Raw genomic sequence first — 21,709 nt, 5'->3', positions numbered from 1 at the left:
AACAGTTTGGTTGGTTTGGCTTCTCTGTGACACGTTATGATTTGCAACATGGCTGACCCTTCTTTTCGGCAAATGGGGCAGTTGGCCCTCATTGGCATACTTTAGGAAGGTGTGGTGTGAAGGGGGGACCTCTTGGTTGATGATGGGATAGGGGGGCAGTCTCAAGCTGTGGTGAAGGTAGGGGTGTTAATCTTGGGAAGGGATGGGGTCACTCTTTGTCGTGGTGATGGATATGCCTCCTTATAGCTTCCTAGAGCAATGAGGAAAAGTGGCACTGTCTGAACTATTTCCAAAGGAAGTCAATGGCTAGTTTCCAGCCAGAGGGTGTATATCAGTCTTGTCAGGGCAACAGAAATACAATTTTGTGTGTGCAGGGGGGGGGAAATGGGGGTGATATGAGTGTGAGATCGCTGGAGCATCACTGAGACCAAAGTGCAAGCGGAGCTGAATTGCTTGTGTTGGTGGGGGTGGGGGTCAGTTATTGAAAGCCATTCTGGCCAGAGCTTTTTTTGACAGTTCTCTGGATGCATTCATCGATTATGTTGTGTGGTAGTGTCATTTCTACGTGGAATGATAGTGTTTGAAAAGACATCTATGCTTTGTTAAATGTATCCATTTTTTTAGTCTCATCTTTGTGACCTTTTCTTCTGCTCACTTCCCGTACATACCAGCAAAGCCTAAGATTAGGATTTGCTTGAGAAATATTTAAAGTTGTGAGGTTTTGTGGGTTTTCCTGTATGTGTAGGTAGCTTGAAAGAAACTTAAAGAGCAAGAAGGTAGAAGTGTGCCTCTTGAATGGTAAACAGCTACTATACTCATCCTGGGCTAAGTCGTGCTGTTGAAGGACACCTGAAAGACTAATAAGCATTTATTCCAGCATAAGAATTTGTGGACAAGAACCCGCTACTAAAGGATGTAGAAGGGAAAATCATAAGCCAGCAATGTCAGAAGACCACAACATTGAGGGTGTACACAGCTAATGAAGTAGGCTCTAGCCCAGAACGGTTTATGCTCAAATGACTATCTTATTACTTGTTAAAGTCCCACATCACTATTTAAAATGTGTATGTGTCTTGTCTTCCTTGGAGAAGGGGCACTAGCATATACCTAATTTCATCCAGTAGAAAGTTAGGTCCTCTTCGGGGTGCTCATAACTTGCAGTCTCCATTTCCAGCCTTACTTCCAGTTTCCAAAACAACATGAAAGGTACAGGACCTTTTATGAGAACTAAACTAGAGAGCAGAAGGTAATGGCCCCAGGAAAATATATAGCACATTAGTGATTGTAACTAGGGATGGGCAGGAGGTTTGTTTGCAAACTAAACCAATTTGTGGTCCCACAGACCCTGCTAAAAGGGACTGCAGTCCATTTCAACGGGATTTGCAGAAAGCCCAAAAAACAGCTGAGCAACAGGGAGGAGCTTGCTCATTGCCACTTAGGTGATTCAGTCTGAAAAACTGCTGAGCAATCTTCTGAAGTCCCTTTAAAATTTAAAAGGAATGAACAAAGCAGACTGAAATAGCTGAGCAGTGGCTTTTGCAGGGATTTACAGGCATTGGGAGTCCCTTTAAACCCATGCTTTCTGTTTCATCTACAAGCCACCGTGAACTGCTTTAAAAGGTCAAGGAAGTTTGTGATGGGAGAACTGTCACAAATTTCTGTTCATAAACCACAAACAGGGCAAAATTTGTGACAGATTTTGTTCCATGATTCTGTCCGTGCCCATCCCTATCTGTAGTTGTAACAGATTTACTGCATTCCTCAGAGGTAGAAGTCATATTCTCACCACAATAACATTGGTTGGCCTATGAAAAATCTGGAATCTGCTCCCATCAACTGGCAGATTTTGTCAACAGAAGAGGTGGATTTGGTGGCAGGATTCTGATGGGTTTTATCAGACTCTGAATACAAATTCCCTGTTTGGTGCCATAAGGGGAATATGCAAGTTTTTGAGTCCCCACACCCTCGCACTTGGACAACCATCAGAGTTCCTCCTAGATCGATCTCTTATATTGATCTTATATATGAAATATTTCCATTTGGTCAGTTATAGACAGTGGAGAAAACTTTGGCATATAGAGCTTTTCAAAAGATGTTTTCCAGAGGCTTAAAAATAGGTATGATCTAGGAGAAAAGCTGACTTTGTAGGAGGCCAAATGGCTTGTCAATCTTTTTTGTTTGGAGGAGTTGCCAGAATCAATGGATGTCTCTGTGGCACCAGGGAACACTGGACATAAATCACCAGTAATTTAGCTTTTCCTGCCAGTTCTTTGTGAATATTATGGGAGGAAGGAAGGGGGTAAACCAGCTATTTATATATAGTAGCTCAAATTCATGTGGGTTCTGAGTTGCCCTGTGTATATGTTCTGGCCAATGTTGTTCAGACGTGGTGCTCCATCTCAGACATGGCTTGATGCAGTGGAACTCAGTTCACAGTTCAGAGCCATATTTGCAATTACCATAAACCAAAAGAAGAAGACTCAAAGCAGCTTATATTTCCCTTCCCTTTCCTCTCCCCACAACAGACTCCCTGTGAGGTGGGTGAGGCTGAGAGCCCTGATATTACTGATCAGTCAGAACAGCTCTTTCAGTGCTGCGGCAAGCCCAAGGTCACCCAGCTGGTTGCATGTGAAAGAGGAGCGGGGAATCAAAGCCGGCTCGCCAGATTAGAAGTCCGCACTCCTAACCACTGCACCATGCTGGCTCTCATATGCTTACAGCATACCATGACCAACCAAACATACACAATAATATATCTATTAATATTAAATATATTATTAAAGCTGATACCAGAGGAAACAGAGAAGGCTGTTGAAATCTGACATGAAGTCTGCAGCTCACAAAAGCTCTTCCCTTATTTATCCTTTGGTCCTTCTGGCAGTGGCTATTTCAAGGTTTGAACCATCTGCCAACTGCAAGCCCTACTGGCTGGTGACATAGCCCGGTTTCCTAGAGCATGGGGCAGATGCCAGGAGTAGAACTTAGGCCACAGGTGGCATGTAAGGATCCATGGAATATCATCATCATGGTAACCTTGTTTGAATGGAATCTTTAAAAAAAATGCATGTGAGGAGCAACCATATCTCAGAAACATTTGTCTATAACTTACTGCAGGGGTAATCAAACTGTGGCCCTCCAGATGTCCATGGACTATCCATGAGCCCCTGCCAGCATTCACTGGCAGGGGCTCATGGGAATTGTAGTCCATGGACATCTGGAGGGCCGCAGTTTGACTACCCCTGACTTACAGTATGGAAGTGTTGCATTGGGGGGGGGGAGGAGAAGAATCCTTGTCATCATGACTATAGGCTGAATGATTTAATCACAACATATAACAAAATCTTCTTGAATCCCATTCCAAACAGCAAGCCCATTGTTTTTGTTTTTGTTTTTTGTTTTTTTTTGCGCACAAGCAAAAAAAGTCCTGCTGGCCACTCTCTAGTTAAACAATCATGAGGATTTGCACTGCTACACACTTTCCAGCAGATGCAGTCCCTTTGTGCCCACCATGCAATCACGTCCATTAAGGTCTGCACTGGAGGGTTTTTTATAGACCTGCATCTTCTTTTCAAATCCTCAGGGTAAGCGGGAGCCAGCAAAGCACATACATTGCATGAAACTCAAAGTGGCCATAAAGAGTGAGGCACATGGAGAAATGGAGTGGGGGGAAGACTGCTGCTCGGGTCAGTTCTGAGTTTAGGATGCAGAGGAGACCTTTAGAGAGAGTAGGCAGTTGGTGCAGGTAAAGGTCTTGCAAAGTTGTCAACTAGCTGGGAACGGCATGTACAGGGCCAACAAAGTCTTGCTAAATGTACTTGTGCCCAGTGTCCCATGTTACATTTCCATTCATTTTTGAGCCACAAGTGTGGGCATTTCAGAAGTGAGCCAGTCCTTGGCCTGATGGCTGCCTGTCTGGAAAGACATGAGAGGTAGAGGTGGGAGAGCCAGGTTGGAATCCCTACTCTGGAAGCATGTTGGGAAATTTTGAGCCCAGCCACACTCACACTCTAAGCTCTCAGCTTAAGCTATCTCATTGGGTCGTTCAGATAAAATAGAGGCAGGATGACTAAGTAAAGGGAACAGGGAAATGGAATTGCCCTGGCGATATAGTGTGTCCTCAGCACAGATGAATGGGTCCTAGATACGTATGCTCACCATGCTATTTCTAGCTAGTTATAATCCCATGACTGTTAAAAAACTTTTTATTCTAAAGTGAACTTCTGAACTTGTATTCTGCAGCCAAATGAAACTAAGCACATTTAAACTGTCTCTTTGTTATAATGCCTTCTGTTTCCATGGATTAAGCTTTCAAGAAGTATTTGGCAAGGAAGGGAATCGCATCATCAATATATCTAATTTTCAGCATGGCTCCATCTAGGCCCATTCCGCATGGTGGTGGCTGCGCCAGGCTGCCGGCAGTGGAGCTGCATGCTCCGCAGCAGTCTGTGTCCACACAGGGGACCCGTTTCAGCACCGGATCTGCTCCGGAGTTGAATTATGCCACACGGGGGACACATTTCATCGTGACACCTGAAATGTTCTACTGTGTGTGTGTGGGGGGGGGGGGTTATTTTGCAGGAGGGTGGGATTGCATGAGATTCCTGCAAAAAAAACCCTAAATGCCCCGGTCTGCCCTGCAGCGCAGCAAAGCATCATGAAGCTGACCGGGGCATCTGTCTCAACACTCCTAGGCCCAGCAACAGCATAACTTATGCAGTTTGCCTGGGCCCAGGAGTGGCCACTGCACAATTTACTTAAGTAAAGCAACTTTGCTACTGCATGATTTTTGTAATTTGCCCAGACTTTTTTCCAATCTAGCTCACAGAGTTATGAGGATAAAATGAAGAAGAAAATGAGCCACTTTCAGTCCCCGTTGGTGAGAAAGGTGGGTAGATATGAAGTAAATAAAGTTGAAGACAGGGTAGTGGCAGATTAAAAAAGATTACTTGGTGAGTGTGAAGGAGAGCAGGAAGCAGCTCAAAGGGAAAAGGATATAGGGCTGCCAGGAGAAGAAAAAGAGGAAATAATGTGGGGAAGGAAATTACATGGGAAACTCAAGTGACATCCTTCCTGGACATTCATTGGGTATAAAAATCAACTCTTCTTCTCTACCTATATGTGATGGTTGAGGATATTCTGTTCCACTGTATCTGATGAAGTGTGCATGCACATGGAAGATTATACATTGAATAAAGCTTTGTTGTCTTAAAGGTGCCCCTGGACTCAAACTATTCTTTTGCTTCAGACCTACACAGCTACCCACCTGAAGTGACCCCTTTAAGTTCTTGTGGGTTCCCCATGTGTAAAAATGTTTTTAAAAAGAAATGTTTGTTGTGGTAGTGTGATTTGAACTTTTTGTAGAGGAACAATAATGTTAACCCAAGGGATTCTCTGCCAAGCATCATGTGCTGAGGACCCGTAGACGTTGCACAGCCCTCTATGTATGGGGCAGTGGCAATTTGGAGGTGCTTGTGAATGATGGTACATCAGATAATAAGGCCTGATTTTTTGTTTATTTTCCCCTCCTTTCCTCAAAGGAGTTGAGAGCCCCTTTCATCCTCTCAATACACCTTTGAGGTTGGCTAAGGTGAAGTTCCATCCCTGGTTATTCAGGGAGGCCTAATAGGGACTTAAACCTAGTTCAGGCAAGCACCATGATGCTGATTCCCACTTTTACCATAACAAACATGAGTGGTCTTTTCAGACACTTCCCCACCCCCCCAAATTAATCATATGTATATCCTCCTTCAAAGAGCTCAGGGAAACGTGTGATTCTCCCTCCCACCATGTTATCCTCTCAAAATCTCTGAGAGAAATAGGCTGTGAAACTTTGGATCAATAAGTCACTCTCTGCAGGTCCTTCTGGGTTGGGTGGGTTGGAACCCAGATTTTCTAGTACTAACTTGCGGCTCTCATTCTGTTCTGTTTGCACCCTATTCATGTATCCAATTAAGGGGCTTTGGCTCATGGAAGCTGTCAATTAATAAGTATTATATTGGACATAAACACTGAATTTGCTCCAGGTACGGGCTGGAGGAAAATGATTGGGCATCATGGTTTAGTTGCATTACATCTTTTTTTTTTAATTTTGCAGGCAAAACGAGATCCCACTTGGATTGAAAAAGATTCGAGCTCTGTAGTTAAGGTAAGGATCTCAACCTATCAGAAAGCCTCCTTGGGGAAGGATTCCCTGCTTGAAGGAACTCTTTCAAATCTCTGGATCTTGCTGTCTTGTAAACTCAAAAGCAGAAACTTTCCATGTATGCTACTCAGGTTTTGTTTGCCTCAATATTGTGAGGCAAGTCTTTTTGTAATACATGTCTTTACTAAGGGCCAAGCCCATTACATTCAGGAATGTGGTGGGGTGGAAGAACTCTGCAGATGGCCTCTCCCTTCCCGCAGGACCTGGAAGGGCTGCAGGCTGGAAGCCCCCAGTCAGAGAACTCATTGGCAGGGGCAGCTCTCATGTGGCAAGGATCTGCAGCCTCCGAGCATCAGAGGGAAATGGAAAGAGGAGAGGGGTGGTCAGGGGTGGGGAATGGAAGGCGATCGGTTGGCTGCTGGACAGACAGGCAAGCCAGTTGGAGGAGGAGACACCAGGTGCAGTGGGTGTTAAGCGCTGAGTGGAACTTAAGCCATGAGACACGCTCCTCCTCCAAGCTCTTACCTGAAATATATTATGTGGAACAGCTAATATACCACTTTGGATATTTATTTGTTAGACTGGTTCTGCAGCCTGGCTTCTGCCCACAAGATGCTCTAGTGGCTGTTTTTATTCTCAAGCATCAAGAATTCTGGCCTGCGGTAGCTAACATCTGTAATTCATCCGTGTGTCACTAAAAATCAGCTTTCCATTTTGAATGATTATGAGTGACAATAAAATGTGAATTGGTGGGCTGTGCTTGAAAAGTAGCGTGTCCGTTTTCCCAACTCCGGCAACAGGTCTGCTGAAGCCCAGTAAGAACTTTGTTCAATGGTGGTTGCTGGAAATAAAAGCTTGCTTTTTATTTATAAAGCATAAAATGGGGTGGGGAGCCAAGAGGCTTTGTGGGTGTACAATTCAGGCTTGGCAGCTCAGGGCATTCTGAGCTGGAGTAGCTCTTCCAACAATAGCTGAAATTATTCATCTTCTAAAAGTAGATATGAGGTGATGCTTGCTGGCCCTTCTACAGTCACTTTTTGAGAGCCAGCGTATAATCTGCAGTCAACCTATTGAAGGTCCCTGATTTGGTTTTGAAATTCCTTTTGTACACCAGCTGGTGCTGTCTTGGAGTGTGTAGCCCAAGTTACTGGGCTAATTGTGGTTTTCTGTATTGGATAGTTTGTGTTGGTTGGTTGGTTGGTTGTGTGTATGGGTGGGTGGTTCTGAGCCCCCATGTTCAAGTAAGAAACTGCAGATTGTGGCTCTTGATGCCTCTTTAAGACAATAAGAGGCACAGAACAGGAGGACCCAAATCTTTGCTTTAATGGGACCTAGTTCTGATGAAGAAACCCTGAGGTCTCCCCCCCATTGCCCTGTTATAAAAGAAGTTCTTCCAAGAGCACCTGAAATGAAGTTAAGCAACAAAGAAGGAAAATATCAAGAAATAAGACTTCTGAAAACCAGAACAGAGGCTAAAGCAATTCGTTCTCCCTTGAAATCCAGGAGGACATCTCGGTAGGAGGACGTCTCAGTGGGTGTTTTCCTGCCACTTTAACAGGGAGGCAGGAATTAATTTTGACTTCCTGTCCTTTGCTGTGGGAGACACCGCGCTCCAGTCTTCTTCCTGCCTCTCAGGGAATGACAGGACCATAGAACCATTCTTGATCTATCCTCCTGGATCACAAGGGAGAACGACCACTGGATAACTTACTATGATATGGTCCTTCTCCTTTATGCCAGGAGGACATCTCGTCCCTCCCTGGCATCTTAGATCCCGCGCAGGTTGTTTCACAGAATTAGTTTTCTTGATGGTATCTAGTTGCAAGGTATAGCTGTAAGGTTATGTTGATGAAAAGTTCACTGGCCAGTTTATGTTGATGGTTGGAGATACTCTGGTTAAATATGCTGGTCAAATTTTAGAGAATGTCATCAGAATGGAGCAGGGTGTCTTCCACGGTGCAGGACAGGAAGTCAAAATTATGTCCTGCCTCCCTGTTAAAATGGCAGGAAAACACCCACCGAGATGTCCTCCTACTTAGACGTCCTCCTGGCCTCAAGGAAAAGGACCATATCATGGTAAGTTATCCCATAGTCATTCTCTGGCTTTTCCTGGGCCTTCTAGGGAATGGACAAGTTACTGTCCAGCAGTAAGGAAGGCAATGAAAGCCTTGGGGAAGGTGGTCTTGATGGTGGGCTAGGAAGTTCTCTGAACTGTGAGAGTTCTAGTGAAGGTGCAAGCTGCCAAGGATTCTTACCTGGAAATTTTGGAAACTGGGATGAACTCCAGCTGGAGGTGCTGGCTTTAATGTGTTAATCCCAAGAGCTCCAGGTGGCACATGTGCCTTTCTTCAACTTCCCCCATATCCTCACTACTTCTTGTCACAACTACCTGTGAGGCAAGGTAGTTTGGAAAATATCTGTGTCCATATGCTGCCTTTCCTTGGCCTGACACCTAAAAGGCAGTAAAATAGACAGCCAGAGATCCTCATGGGGGGAGGCATGCCAAAGATGATATGCCACCACTGCAAAAGCCCTGTCTTGGGTTGCCACCTGCCTCACTTCTGCAGGTAGGGGCACAGAACAGGGTGGGAAAAGAGGGCCTTAACTGGTCGGATGGACCCTATAGAAGGAGGCATCCTTCAGGTGGTTCTTTTCATCCAATTTAACTATGGGGCAGGTTAGGCTGAGAGAGAGTGACAGGGTCAAGAACACTTGGAGACTAGTCCCAGATGCGGGACTTGAATGCAGGTTGGACTACAGCATCACGTAGACTCAGGCAATCACTAGTTGAAACTCAGTATGTTCTGCGATTAAGCAGGATTTCTAACCGAGTGTCCTTGCTTTCTGTCCACTGCACCCCTTTGGCTCTATTAGCCCCTTTTGCAGAAGTGCATAGATACAAAATTTAAATGAACCAGTAGGCTAGAGGGGGGAGCTCTGAATAGAAAAGCCATGAAGCTGGGCAAATTAACAAGGAGGTGAATAAACCACAAAGGTTTTGGTTCTCGGAAGGGCAGGAAACCATTTTTTTCAGCCTGTTTTGCTTTGAAGCCTCAGCTGCCTCCACACTTCCGCCGGCGGGGGCCCTCACACTACCTGTGTGTTTTATGAAGCAGAAGGTGCTTCAGTTGGCACCGCGTCCCCAGCCCCCAGCCATGTCTCTGTAGGGAACTCTACTGGGCTCCAGTGTCTGGCGATGTGCCGCCCTGGCGGTGATGGGACAATGGCGATGGTCAAGGAACCTCGGCTCCCTCGCCTCTTTGCCTTCCTGGCACTGTGGCTACACGGCAAGCGGCGCTCAGAACCCTACAGCCTCCCTCTGCTTTCCCCAGGCAACATCACTGGCAACAATCTGGTCAGTACTTCCCTTTGCCTCTCGCAGTGTGGCTGGCAGTGCCTCGTTGCTGCCTGTGTTTGCTTCTGCTGTGCTGTAGTATGGATTGTGATGTGTTCCTCTTTAAGTGCTTCTTCAAGAGAAATCCCCTTTCGGCTACACTGCAGTTCTTTAGGAAATGCTTCCCGTGGTCTTTACGGAGGGACTGTGACTCAACCATACAGCATCTGCTTCGCATGCTGAATATTCCAGGTTCAGTCCTTTCCGTCTCCTTTTAAAAGGATCCATGTAGAAGACCCGAGACCCTTGAGAGTCCTTGCTAGTCAAGGTAGACAAGAGAATACAGTGGAGGGGGGTGGGGAGAGAGATGTTTTCAACTGCGCTAGGAAGAAAAGCAGGATGAGATGTAGTTTGACTTATTTTTGGTGTTTTGTTCAAGGAGGATACCAGGTTTCTAAAATACTTTTTTAGTGTCTGAAGGTTCCATTTCAGAGGGGGACCATGGGTCAGTGATATGGCATCTGACTGGCATGCAGAAAGTCCTGTGTTCAATTCACAACATATCCAGTAAAAAGGCTTGGGTAGAACGTCATGTGGAAGACCATGGGAAGTTGCTCCCGCATAGTAGACAGTACTGGCTTCGGTGGTCCCAGAGTCTAAGGTGTCTGCAGGACTGCTGTGATAAATGGCCAGATAGAAGTAGTGAGCTGTAGCCACCAAGAGGCCAGAACTGTACTTTGGGACACAGCACCAGACTCTCGCAACTGGTCAGCCTTGGAGTAGGCAACACTTAAGGTAGTAGATACTTCATGGTGATGGAATGTGAGAAATTTTATCCTTGATTTGGGAGTGGAGGTCTTCTGAAAAGATTCCTAAGTCCAGCAGATTCCCTCAGTTGGAAGGGAACATTATCATGTGGTTTGCGTCCTCTGTTGATTGTCCATACCCAAATGAATTGGAGCATGGCAAAAAACCTCAAGAAATGAGCCATTAACAATAGTAAGGAAGGCCCTGAGTTCTCTGATATTTGCAGCAAAAAGGATTTCTAGTAGCAAAGTTTGGGAAGGAGCTCTACCTCGAGACCTCAGACAGGTGGGGCACTGATCTACTGTTGTATGCAGCTGCTTCCTAGGATGCCGCTCTCAAAGGCCCCTTTTTTACTCTTACGGATGAAATTGTTGGCAGCATCTTTAGCATGCCTGGAAATGGCTAGGGACTGTGTAAGATGGCATTGCCACCAGTGCCGACAACTCTTGAGATGAGTTGTTCGGCATTCTCTGTTTTGCCTCCAGTTCTAACAAAATAATGCATTAGGGGCCGTGCTGGCTCCAAGCCTTGGCATCTCCTCCGTCTTCCCCTGCAGCAAAGCGCGGCTGCCAAGAGGCACATTCTTGTTTTCTCCAGAACTGTCAGCCAAGCGGAGCAGATGGGTGAGCGGGTCTGTGTGCAGTTGATGTGCCAGCTGCATCAGCTCTGTTGTGCAACAAACAAGGGTGTTTATCATGGTGCGGTGGGTAATTTTTTTGGGGTGCGAACGTTCCTGGTCGTTGCCAGCAGCCACAAAAGCACTGAACAGTGAATAGCACTGCTTCTGTTGAACATGGGTAGGGCATACGGTGGCAGGTGCAAACAGCATCTTTGAAGAGACCCCAAGGCTCTGAATAAAAGCTTTCTTGCTGGCATGGGAATTGTGTTAGGGGTGGGATGGGGGAAAGACCATGATTTGGCATAAACTGGAGCTTGGTCAGACACTGAAACTTGAAGGCTAGTTTATGGGTATTTGTTATTTGTGTAGGGGTAGACCCTCCTGAAGAACTTGTACATCTTATTAAATACCATGTTGCTCAACAGGCACAGTTTCTTTAGCCGAACAAATTACTTGGCAAACTGCTGTGCTGTAGGAAATGGTTGCCAATGGCTGTGTTGGTCCAGAGGAAAATCCCTAATACCAGCACCATTTCAGATCTGCATGCCTGCTCATAGGCTACTTGAAGAGCCCGTGTTCAAGAGCTTGAGACACTTTCTTTTTTTCTCAGCGTTCAGGCTGATGAAGAATTCTGGAGAACTCCAAAGCTTGCATGCTGTACTAAGCCTAATAAAAGGTTTCCCCTGGTCTTGTTTTTGGATTTTGTTTCCCAATGCAGTTTAGAGATTAGCAGCGTTTCTCCTGTTCCACTCCCCCACCCCACCCAGTAAATAAAAATTCATCATATTAAGGCAGCATTTAGCACAGCTGTCTTAGTTGGGTAACTTGTGAGCTGGCTGCTGTTAAGTCGCTTTTGGGTGTTCTAGAACAGGGGTAGTCAACCTGGGGTCCTCCAGATGTTCATGGACTACAATTCCCATGAGCCCCTGCCAGCAAACGCTGGCAGGGGCTTATGGGAATTGTAGTCCATGAACATCTGGAGGATCACAGGTTGACTACCCCTGTCCTAGAAGACCAAGGACATAATTGCAGAAAGATCTGCACCTGAAACCCTTGAGAGATCAGCTTGCAAAATGATCAGCTTTCCTAGGCTTCTTTCATGGGGTTTCCCCCCCTGTGCTTTTTTCCTAGTCCTTGTTCTTAATTAGAACAGAACAAAACTTGGAACCATGCTGGGGAGGAGGTGAAGTACTTTGAAGTAGTTGTTCATTATTCAGAAGTAGCTTTCTGTAAAGAAAGGGTTGGAAACCTCTGATCTGGCATGCCAGGAAGAAGCTAGACTAGAATTATTCTCTGGATAGCTTTGTACATGCGCTGATTTATTGAAATCATAGAATGGTATTAATTCCAGGGTGAGCTGCAGCACGGCAAATCTACTGGCTCTGCTACCACAGTGGCAGATAAGGGCAGCCCTGGAAAAACTGGACCCTGAACGTGAAGCCTTCTTCCCAAGGAGGCTTGTAACAGATTCAGCTGATCTGTTTGTTTTTTTTCATCAGCAGCTTTGCTGATGAGGGTATCTGTGACTTAATATAAATGCAGTATTAAAACACTTTTTAAAAGAGAAGTAGTACAAGAGCTGTTAATTTTTACCTTTCTGCACAGTTCAGCCCTTCTTCACTGAGGAGTAGAGCAACCAAAGGGTGTACTTGTATGTGTGAACAGCTGATGAACTTGCCTGGCACAGGACAGGCCCTTGCTATTCCAGCTTCTCCTTGACAGCCATTCTAAGGCCTCTCCTAATTCGGTTCAGTGTGACTTCTCACTTTTTACCGCTTCCTGTGTGAAATTCAAGGGGAGGGCTTCAGCCCCTGGATGACTTTTTTACTTGGCTGTTCTGCCAAGCAGATGTTTTTTTTTCTCCAGAAGCATTTAGGTTGGCTTTTCTGGCCTGCACTCACCAGACTCAGAAAAATCCACACATTATGAGAGTACAAAGGTGGGCTCTGGAATCACCTCCCTGTGTAACAGTCAAATGAGATGTAAAGGTTCTCCCCAGTCCAATTCAAATTGGAACCATGGAGCACATGGAGAAAAGGTCTGTCTTGAAACAGTTTTGAGGGGGAGGGGCGATAACTTGGTCCATTGAGGAAAATACTTATTGGAGGACCCTGTGGGTTTTCCCAATGAGCCAGATCACATCTGATCAGGTCAAGAAAACAGCAAGGAGGAAAGAATGAAACCCTTTCTTGTATGTTGTCTTGATCTCATTGCACATATTTGGAAACCACAACACCTCTGACTGTTTCACAGAATGTGGACCCCAGACCAAGATGTGTGGATCGGCCCCTAACAATGCTATACGACGTTTAAAGACACCATTCCCATTACTCTGTGAATTCCAAGTTCTTTCTCCTTTGTTCAACTGGCATTGGTTTGTTTTCCTCCTAAGTGGGGTGTGGGGGTGGAAAGAGAGGTTGAGGTGCCTCCAAGATGGCTGCCCTCGTGCCGCCAATGTTGAAGGGACATCAAATTTTGGACAGCTTTTCTCGCATCCTATCCTGCCTCCTCCCCTCACCCAAAGCAGAGTGTTCACTCCTGTTCATTGTAACAGCATCCTCTTGGATCTCCATAAAGGGCAAATTGGTGACGCACAGGCTGGGCTTGATTGACTTGAGGACTTTGGCTTTTGCAGAGCTGTTAAATGTCTTTGTACGCTATCACTTCATGTATTTCTAGGAAGGTGCGGTTGATTGATGCACTTGTATTGAGCAGTTTTGGATACTTCCCACTGGCTTCCCTGCCTGACTAGTTGAAGCATATTTTAGAACTAGAACAAGCGAGCCCTCCTCCCTTGCAGGACCACACCGGCCGTTTTTTGTGAGCTGGACAGAGGCACTGAGGCCAAAGGAGTGCTTCTGGTTGGCAATATAATGGATCTGTTTTCCAAGAACTCAAACTGTGCAGTGGACTGAGGAATCGAGCCAGCCATTTAAGTCTGGAGATCTGCTAAACCTGCTGTTTTCCTTAACTTACAGAATGAAGATTCGGTCCAGGAAATTGCCATCACATACCTTGTGAAGGAGGGATCCGAGAAAGCCGACACATCACAGTTTGAGCTCCTTAAAGTACTGGGGCAAGGTTCTTTCGGCAAAGTGAGTTCATGTTTTTGGTGCACGTAAGATTTGGAGCCAATAAGGGGCCGATGGGAGTGGCTTGTCTAGAGTTAACTACCCCTCATAACCAGGATTTGTAATTGTCCCCTATCCGAGGACACAAACCCTCTGTACAGACTCACTCAGCTAGGTTGTATGCATTTGTTAATTTGGGAGATTTCCTGCAGCAGCTGTCATCTTGAAGAAAAGGGAACTGCTTTTCTTGTAGTTAAGCAACATAGTTTTCTTCACAGGAGTTAAGACAATTTGAGCATTATGGGGTGAGGGTATGGATCACAGCACCTTCATCACAGGAGGATCAAGAGTTTCCTGTGGCTGAGAAGTCAGATTGTCTGGCATTGGAAGTGATTTGTTGGCACAGCATCTGCTTGGCGTGCAGAAGACCCCAAGTTTAATCCCCAACATCTCCAGTTTAAAAGGTAGTAGTTGATTTGAAGGCCCTCTCCCTGAGAATTTGGTGGCTGCTGCCAGTCTGAGTAGGCGGGACTGCCCTTGATGGGCCCATGGTCTGGTTCACTCTAAGGCTGGGCAATTATTTCTCCTGCACAAACTGAGCTCTCGAAGCCCTGGTGGGGCCATTTCTGAAGATTGTTGCACAGAGAAGAGCTAAAACACATCCTTTCTTTTCCACCCTTTTTGCTGATTGTTCAGCAGCTTGTGGCCACCAAAGAAACCCTCAGGCATGTTCCAGAGCATAAACTTTAAACCAGGATAAGCAGTCTGCAGCCCCAGTCAGTTCCTATAAGTATCCCCGAGTTATCACATTGAAAGCTGCCTTAGGGAACCACACAGGCATCAGAGGCTCCATTCATTGTGCTGCTGTAACTGTGGGGTCCATAAAGTGTGGCAAGCGTTTTTGTGCTGTCAAGCTCACATCATGTGAAACAGATTGCAGGTGCCGCCATTCCCCTATCAGGTTACCTTTATTTTTTGCTGCTGGAAGCACCTGGATATTTGAGCGGAGATGGATGGGCCTGTCAAATGAAACTGAAAGTGGGAGGGCATCTGTTGTTCTAGTGTTTCAGTCTGTGCTTGCTCCCTCATCTGCCCCATCCCAAACCAGCTCTCATTGGTGATCAACCAAGTCAGACGGCCTCCTGTTCCATCCCTTCTGACTGTTCTCCAGCTAGACCAGGACTTTTTGCTACATGATCCAGATCCTGTGAAAGAACCTGTCAATAAGGAAGAGAACTTGCTGTCAGGGTGCTGGGATACTGCAGAATGGCCCCGGCAAATGTAGCCTTGCAGCTCAGCTCTTTGGCCTGCTTTAAATAAGAACAATAGCATGCCAGAGAATGTGGGTGTGGTGCTGCTGAGTTGACAATTGCACGTGTTGTAAAGCTGCAGACATTGTGGTGCAGTTAAAACAGGGGTACTGGGGATGTGCTGCAATGCATAGTAAATATTTTTTGTTCTGGCTTAACAGTGCAGTAAATAAGTTGCGCCTCTTCATGGTAACTTGAAATGTGACCCTGCTTCTCTAGAGGAGGATCTCTGCTTGCCGTGGTTTGCTGTTTTATGCTAGCAGTAGCAAACTGTGTTTTTTTTTTTGTTTTTTTGAGTAGGAGTTGCATTTCCCCCGCATGATTTTAATATTCCAAGTTCCCTTTTCCCCTCCCTCACATGCAAATTCCTTTGCCCACATGGTGCTTTCCCTGTTAAGCAGCGAAAATATTTGTCAGCTTCCTTTCTGCTGCCCCCAAAACAGAAGAACTTTGGTCTCCACAGGTGACTGTTCTTGGGGTTTGGCTGCATTCAGTCCAACTTTTAACTTGGTTAAACAGTAGTGTATGTAGATTAGGCCTGTGCCTGATGTCTCCCCTTCTTGTGCGAAATATGATTTATAAAAGACTGTTCGAGTTGAGAACAAAGTTTGAGTCCAGTGCTCACTTTAAGAACAATCGTATTACCTTGAATACAACTTTGTTGATCTTAAAGGTGCCACTGGGCTCAAACTTTGTTCTACTGCTTCAGAACAACATGGCTTCCCACTTGAATCTATGTCCGAGACTAGCTCCAGTTATCATGAAATAGGAACGCAGGCACGTGGTTTAACCAGAAATAAGGTCTCTCCCCTGCTAAGGGTTCAATGGGGCTTCAAAGTAGCTTATAACATCCCTCTCCCCTCCTCCATTTTATTCTGACAAATGACCCTGTGACGTAAATTATGCTGCATGGTCAAGGTCACCCAGTAAGCTTCCAAGTCAGAGTAGGGATTTGAACCTGGGTCTCCCCGATGCAATTCCATCACTCTATCCCCTACTCCACAGTGGCTCTATTTATTTATTTATTTGATGTATTTATTTATTTATTTATCATATGATTATGTGTAGTGTAGCCAGGAGATCCGAGGATTGTCTGGCAGTCAGGCAAGGGGTGTTTAGATGTGGTTTGCCATTGCCTGCCTCCTTGTCATGACCCCTAGTGTTCCTTGGAGGAACCACCGCCCAAATCCTTGAAGGTCTCCTATCCAAACAGTAGCCAGGGGCAGCCTGGCTTAGCTTCCGAGATCTGACAGGATAGGGCTTGCCCAGGCTATCCAGGCCGGGGCACTCTGGCTCTTTCTTTCTTGGTTGAGTTGTGAAAGATTACCAACTGTGTTGGCAAGGTTGGAGAGGGCGTCCTGTCTCTTGATGGCGATCAACACCATTCAGTATGCAGTGAGGGGTTGTGTGTGTGTGTCTGGTTTGAAAGAATGTTGACTGCAACATATAAACCAAATAAAGTAGCCGGAGGCTCAGGAGCAAGACTCCCAGCTGAACTAGTGTTGGCATGCAGTTCTGTAACTTCTCACTCTGAAGAGGAGGGCATCTTGGAACAGGTGATTCCCACCAGTTGCTCAGGGAGGCAGGGCTAAATGCTTCCACTTCCCATCTCCCTGGTGGGAGATGCTCTGGCTCAGTTTGCCTCCTGCCTTCTGCAAAAGTCTTTTTTTTTTAACTTGCTTTTCTCTTGGAGCAATTTCATACTTCGGTGGCCTCCCTTCAGAATCCCCACACTGTCATGGCAGCGGACTAGGTGACCTTGGGCCACTCGCCCACACTTAGCATTATCTACTTCACAAGGTGGTTGAGGTGAAAGTGAAGGGGGGGGGGAGTTGATGTAAGCAGTATTGGGGTCGCCATTCAGGAGAAGAGAGCTGTGGGTTTTGTACCCTTCTTTTTCCTACCCAAAGAAGCCTCAGAGTGGCTTACATTCGCCTTCTCTTCCTCTCCTCACAACAGACATCCTGTGAAGTAGGTGGGGCTGAGAGAGCTCTGACAGAACTGTTCTGTGAGAATAGATTCAAACAAGTAGCCATGTTGGTCTGAAGTAGCACAATAAAATCAGAGTCCGGTAGCACCTTTAAGACCAACAAAGATTTATTCAAGGCGTGAGCTTTCAAGTGCAAGCACTCTTCGTCAGACTAAGAACTGACCATCATAACAGTGAGAATATATAAGCAAAAGCTTATATAAGCGTTCTGTGAGAACAGCTCTAAGAGGACTCTGACTAACTCTTGGATGCTTTAGGATGCTTAGGGCTGCTCCTGCGTTGAGCAGGGAGTTGGTCTAGATGGCCTGTATGGCCTTTTCCAACTCTATGATTCTATGATTCTAGCCCCAAGTCACCCAGTTGGCTGCATGCAGAGGAAGAGTGGGGAATCAGTGGCCTTTCTCCAGCTTAGAAGCAGCTGCTCAACTGCTACTTGACACTGGGCAACCTGACCACTTTTCCCCCAGTCTGAAGATTGTGGCTAAGCTCGGGAACTGTTTATTGGGTAGCAGGTTGTGAGCTGGATTCTGGTGAGGTCTCATTTGCATATAATAGGGGCTTGTTGCACTGATGGGAGGAATATTTCTTTTATAGGCAGGTACAATTAACTTCAATTTGCGTCTAGAATTCCATATGAAAGCAGGGCCATCCATTTCCTAGTGCGAGACAGATCGGCTCCGTCTGCCCTAGCCAAAGTGCCTTTTAGGAGACTCCAAGGCAAAGTGAAGCCCTTGAGCCTCTTTCAGGTGTTCTCCTTTGCTTTTGGTAATGCTCATGGTTGATTTGATTTGATTTATTGGGTTTGTAATCCACCAGCCATCTCGGGGCAGCCTACAACAAAATAAAAACCCAGATGCTATACAACAATAAATAAGCAAGTTTAAACTGTTACAGAACGGCAATCAACATCCTCTTGATTTTCCAGACGGATCACGTGGAAACATTTATTGGGGGTGTTTATGGGGGATCTTCTAAGTGTTCCATGTATCCAGGCCTCAACCGGATGTCTTGCAGACACTAGCGAGGGGAGACTAGCTGCTGTAGTGCTGTCCATCATATTCCACTGTCAGTAAGGCAGCAAGCTAACCACATGGTCTACCACATTCACATTCAGCGCTGTCATGAGATCTGACTTCACAAGCAGTGCTGATCTTCCTCAATCCAGCTGCCTACAAAGGTCATCCATCAGAGCAACCAGCACCGTCTCCACCCCATGGTCAGGTCGGGAGCCAGACTGAAATGGGTCCAGGAGCAAAGTTTCATCTAGGTACACCAGGAGCCGGTCTGCAGCGGCTGTTCGACCACTTTCCCCAAGAACTCTTCAGGAGACCACAGCCCCTCTCAAACCCTCTGGGAAAATCCCAGATGATAGGGAGAGGCTGATAATCCCCCCCCCCGGGGGGGATTCTCCTACCTGTTTATCAGCTCTTTTTAAAAACCAAGAGGCATGGGGGTCCAGGGACCAAGTGGTCAGTCTGAGCTTGACAAGCAATCTTTCCACGTCCTCCTGGGGCAGCCATCTGAAACTGTCAAAAGTCACCTTCGAGGATAGTCAAGGGGCCTCCAGTTCACTTTCTTTACTTCTTCTTGGAGGTAGAGTGGGGTGGAGTGACAAGATTTTATCTGCAAAATGGCTTGCAAAGGCACAGCTTTTGTCCAGTTCTGTCACCTTTGAATGCCCTTCTTTGTGGGCAGTAAGCAGTCTGTTTACCCTAAACAATTGTGCTGGGTGTGAGCTTGCAGGTGGAGACAGTGAAGCATTCTCTCTTCACTGTCTTCACTGCCATCTCATAGGCCCTCATAAGCATCCTATGAGACGCTCTTCTCATTTCGTTGTGTGTCTTCATCCAAACATACTCAAGTCATCTTAGTTCCTGGTTTGTTTTGTTTTGCTTTGTTTTGTTTTGTTTTTTGCAAGTTCCCCAGTATACCAGAGGGCTGGCTTGAGGCAGGACCAAAGAGGAAATCAGGGAGCAATCCCATTGACGGCAGCTGACAAAGCTATTCCAGTCATCAACCAATTCACCCAATAAGTCACTAGGAGGTTTTGGCTCCTGCAAAGCATTCAGGAATCCATTTAGATAAATAAGTCTCTGTGGGCAGGCATAAATGCACTCCTTGCATATAGGAGGGGGGGGCACATAAGTTGGGCCTTCAGGGTTGAATGAAACACGGGGCTGCTGGAACCCACCTAGGCCCTGTTCTCACCTATGTCTCTCAACCCTAGCATTGAAGATAACATTCATAATCACACTGTTCTTGACCTGAAGAAATCAGCACAGTGAAACACCCTTTTCCTATCTCCACCCCCCACCTACCCACAAGCACACAGTTTAATTATGGTTAACTAAATTCTGCTAAGTGTTTCTGGTTTGGCTATTCTCTGTACAGGTTTTCCTTGTAAGGAAAATCACCCCACCGGACAGCGGCCACCTCTATGCCATGAAGGTCTTGAAGAAAGCCACTCTGAAAGGTGCGTTCCTGGGTCCTGAGGATGCCCACATCGATTGGAAAGTTACAGGGGAGGTACATTTCTATGAGCCCCCCCCCCCCCCCAGCAGCACTGCTTCTTGGGAAGAGAACAGCCTCGATCAGAGTCTCTCCACCCCCTCCAGATAACTGAACAGCAGGTTTGCTGTGGTGCCAAAATGTGCCCGGCCTTAGGGTTAGTAGTTCCTTTGGTTGATGGTGGACAGTGTTTCAGTTACACAGTATCTGAATTGGGGCTTTTCTGTTCACAGTGCGTGATCGAGCGAGGACCAAAATGGAAAGGGACATCCTTGTGGAAGTCAACCATCCCTTCATAGTGAAACTCCATTATGGTGAGTAGGAAGGAATTGTTTTGCTAGGTTTCTTGGGGAGACGACTGTAACCACGGCAACACCCTATGCCAATAGCAATAGCTTTCTAAGTGATGATCTCTGGTTTTGGTTTGTTCCCTCTTAGTTCACCTGCCTGGGGCCTCCATGAGCAGACAGTTGTTTCTGTGCCCGAGATCCTGAAGAATTGCTGGGCAGAGAAGGCTCTATACTAGGGGTGGCCAAACTGTGGCTCTCCAGATGTCCGTGGACTATGGTTATTATGAACATGCTGGCAGGGGCTCATGATAGTTGTAGTCCATGGACATCTGGAGAGCCACAATTTGGCCACCCCTGCTCTATATGGAGCTAAGTGGACCGGCAGCCTGACTCAACATACATGTACTTTACATGTTTATATTGTGTCCTGCTAAGTCCCAAACTCATCGCTAAAAGTTATGCATGCTTGTCCTTTGCAAGCATAATGCTGGTTTCCTGATAACCACAACTTAAAAAAAAAATCAGGAACTAGTTGCAGAAGTATCAAATATCAGCCAGGGCTGCCTTAGAGGATATAGTTCAAATGAGACACTGTCGGAAGGGGTGGGGAATACTTGATAGCACATGAGTTGTAAGGGAGGTGGAGGCGACCAAGCAATGGAATATTTCAGTCTTTTACACATGCACTGCTCTTTTGAAAGCCTGGAAGCCACAAAGGATGGCTGGCTTCATTCTTCTACCCAGAAAAATGGGCAATGTGAACGCCTCTCTATCTTGCCTTTCAGCATTCCAAACAGAGGGGAAACTCTACCTCATTCTCGACTTCCTCCGAGGGGGGGATCTCTTCATGCGCCTTTCCAAAGAAGTGAGTCTTCTTTATTATTTAGCTAGAGAATTATTACTATTACACTTCTCCAGGAAAAACTATCCCCCCCCCCATTAAGTTAGTATTGTAGCTCACAGTAAAGTGAATTACCCATGCCAGTCACGAGGCAGCAACTTTGCGCCACCTGCTGACCAGATGGGGTGTCTGCATATTCAAGTATGTGGGAAAAGATTATGGTAAAAGGATTGAGCGTATGCTTGGAAGCGTAGAATGCTCAGAGCTTAATTTTGGCTGAAGAGTAGGGGAAAATAAGGAAGTCCTTGGAAAACTGACTTCAAATCTGAGAGGTTTCTTATGTGTGTCTTTGATCATATGGGTGTTTTTGTAGAATTGTCTGGGTGCTTCACCTGCTAGGACTGCATTACAAATTAAAATTTCAAATGTCTGCTATTCTTCACCCAATATGGAATCCAAAATAGCTTTTTAAAAAGTATGTAATTCCACAGAACACCTTCAGTTTTATTATTTAGGTTCACTTAAAACCAAACCAGGGTAATAGAACAGCTAACTTATTATGAGATGAACAGAAAAAGGAGGAAGGGAGGAACCTACCCACCATCACCTTTAAAGTGAAAGTGGGTGAGGACAGGTGGAGTATTTGCCCAGCAGAGATTCTGACTGGCCACTGAACATCCAAACAGCTGGGCATATTAAAATAACATTGTTTCAGTGAAAGCTGCCACCTTGGAGATTATTCTCATCTCTTTCCCAGTATATTATTGAAATTATATCACTTTACCCCTGCCTTTTCC

At 45.9% G+C, this 21,709-nt stretch overlaps 1 protein-coding gene across 5 annotated transcripts in view; it reads left to right on the top strand.

The window, feature by feature from the left end:
- The window catches only part of RPS6KA1 (ribosomal protein S6 kinase A1), an 87,532-nt gene that overhangs the window by 38,699 nt on the left and 27,124 nt on the right, over positions 1-21,709 (top strand). For 3 of the 5 annotated variants that reach the window (XM_077337720.1, XM_077337716.1, XM_077337719.1), the window contains 5 exons: positions 6,095-6,145; positions 13,881-13,997; positions 19,665-19,746; positions 20,015-20,095; positions 20,857-20,936. In XM_077337720.1, the coding sequence (XP_077193835.1) occupies positions 6,095-6,145; positions 13,881-13,997; positions 19,665-19,746; positions 20,015-20,095; positions 20,857-20,936 (411 nt within the window). Of the gene's footprint in view, positions 1-4,818; positions 4,886-6,094; positions 6,146-9,258; positions 9,498-13,880; positions 13,998-19,664; positions 19,747-20,014; positions 20,096-20,856; positions 20,937-21,709 lie in introns of those variants that run through there. The other 2 variants (XM_077337717.1, XM_077337718.1) reach the window with 2 other exon arrangements.

Source organism: Paroedura picta, chromosome 5 (assembly GCF_049243985.1).
Source record: "Paroedura picta isolate Pp20150507F chromosome 5, Ppicta_v3.0, whole genome shotgun sequence".
In the NCBI taxonomy this organism is placed as follows: Eukaryota; Metazoa; Chordata; class Lepidosauria; order Squamata; family Gekkonidae; genus Paroedura; species Paroedura picta.
This window is presented reverse-complemented; position numbering and strand designations above follow the sequence as displayed.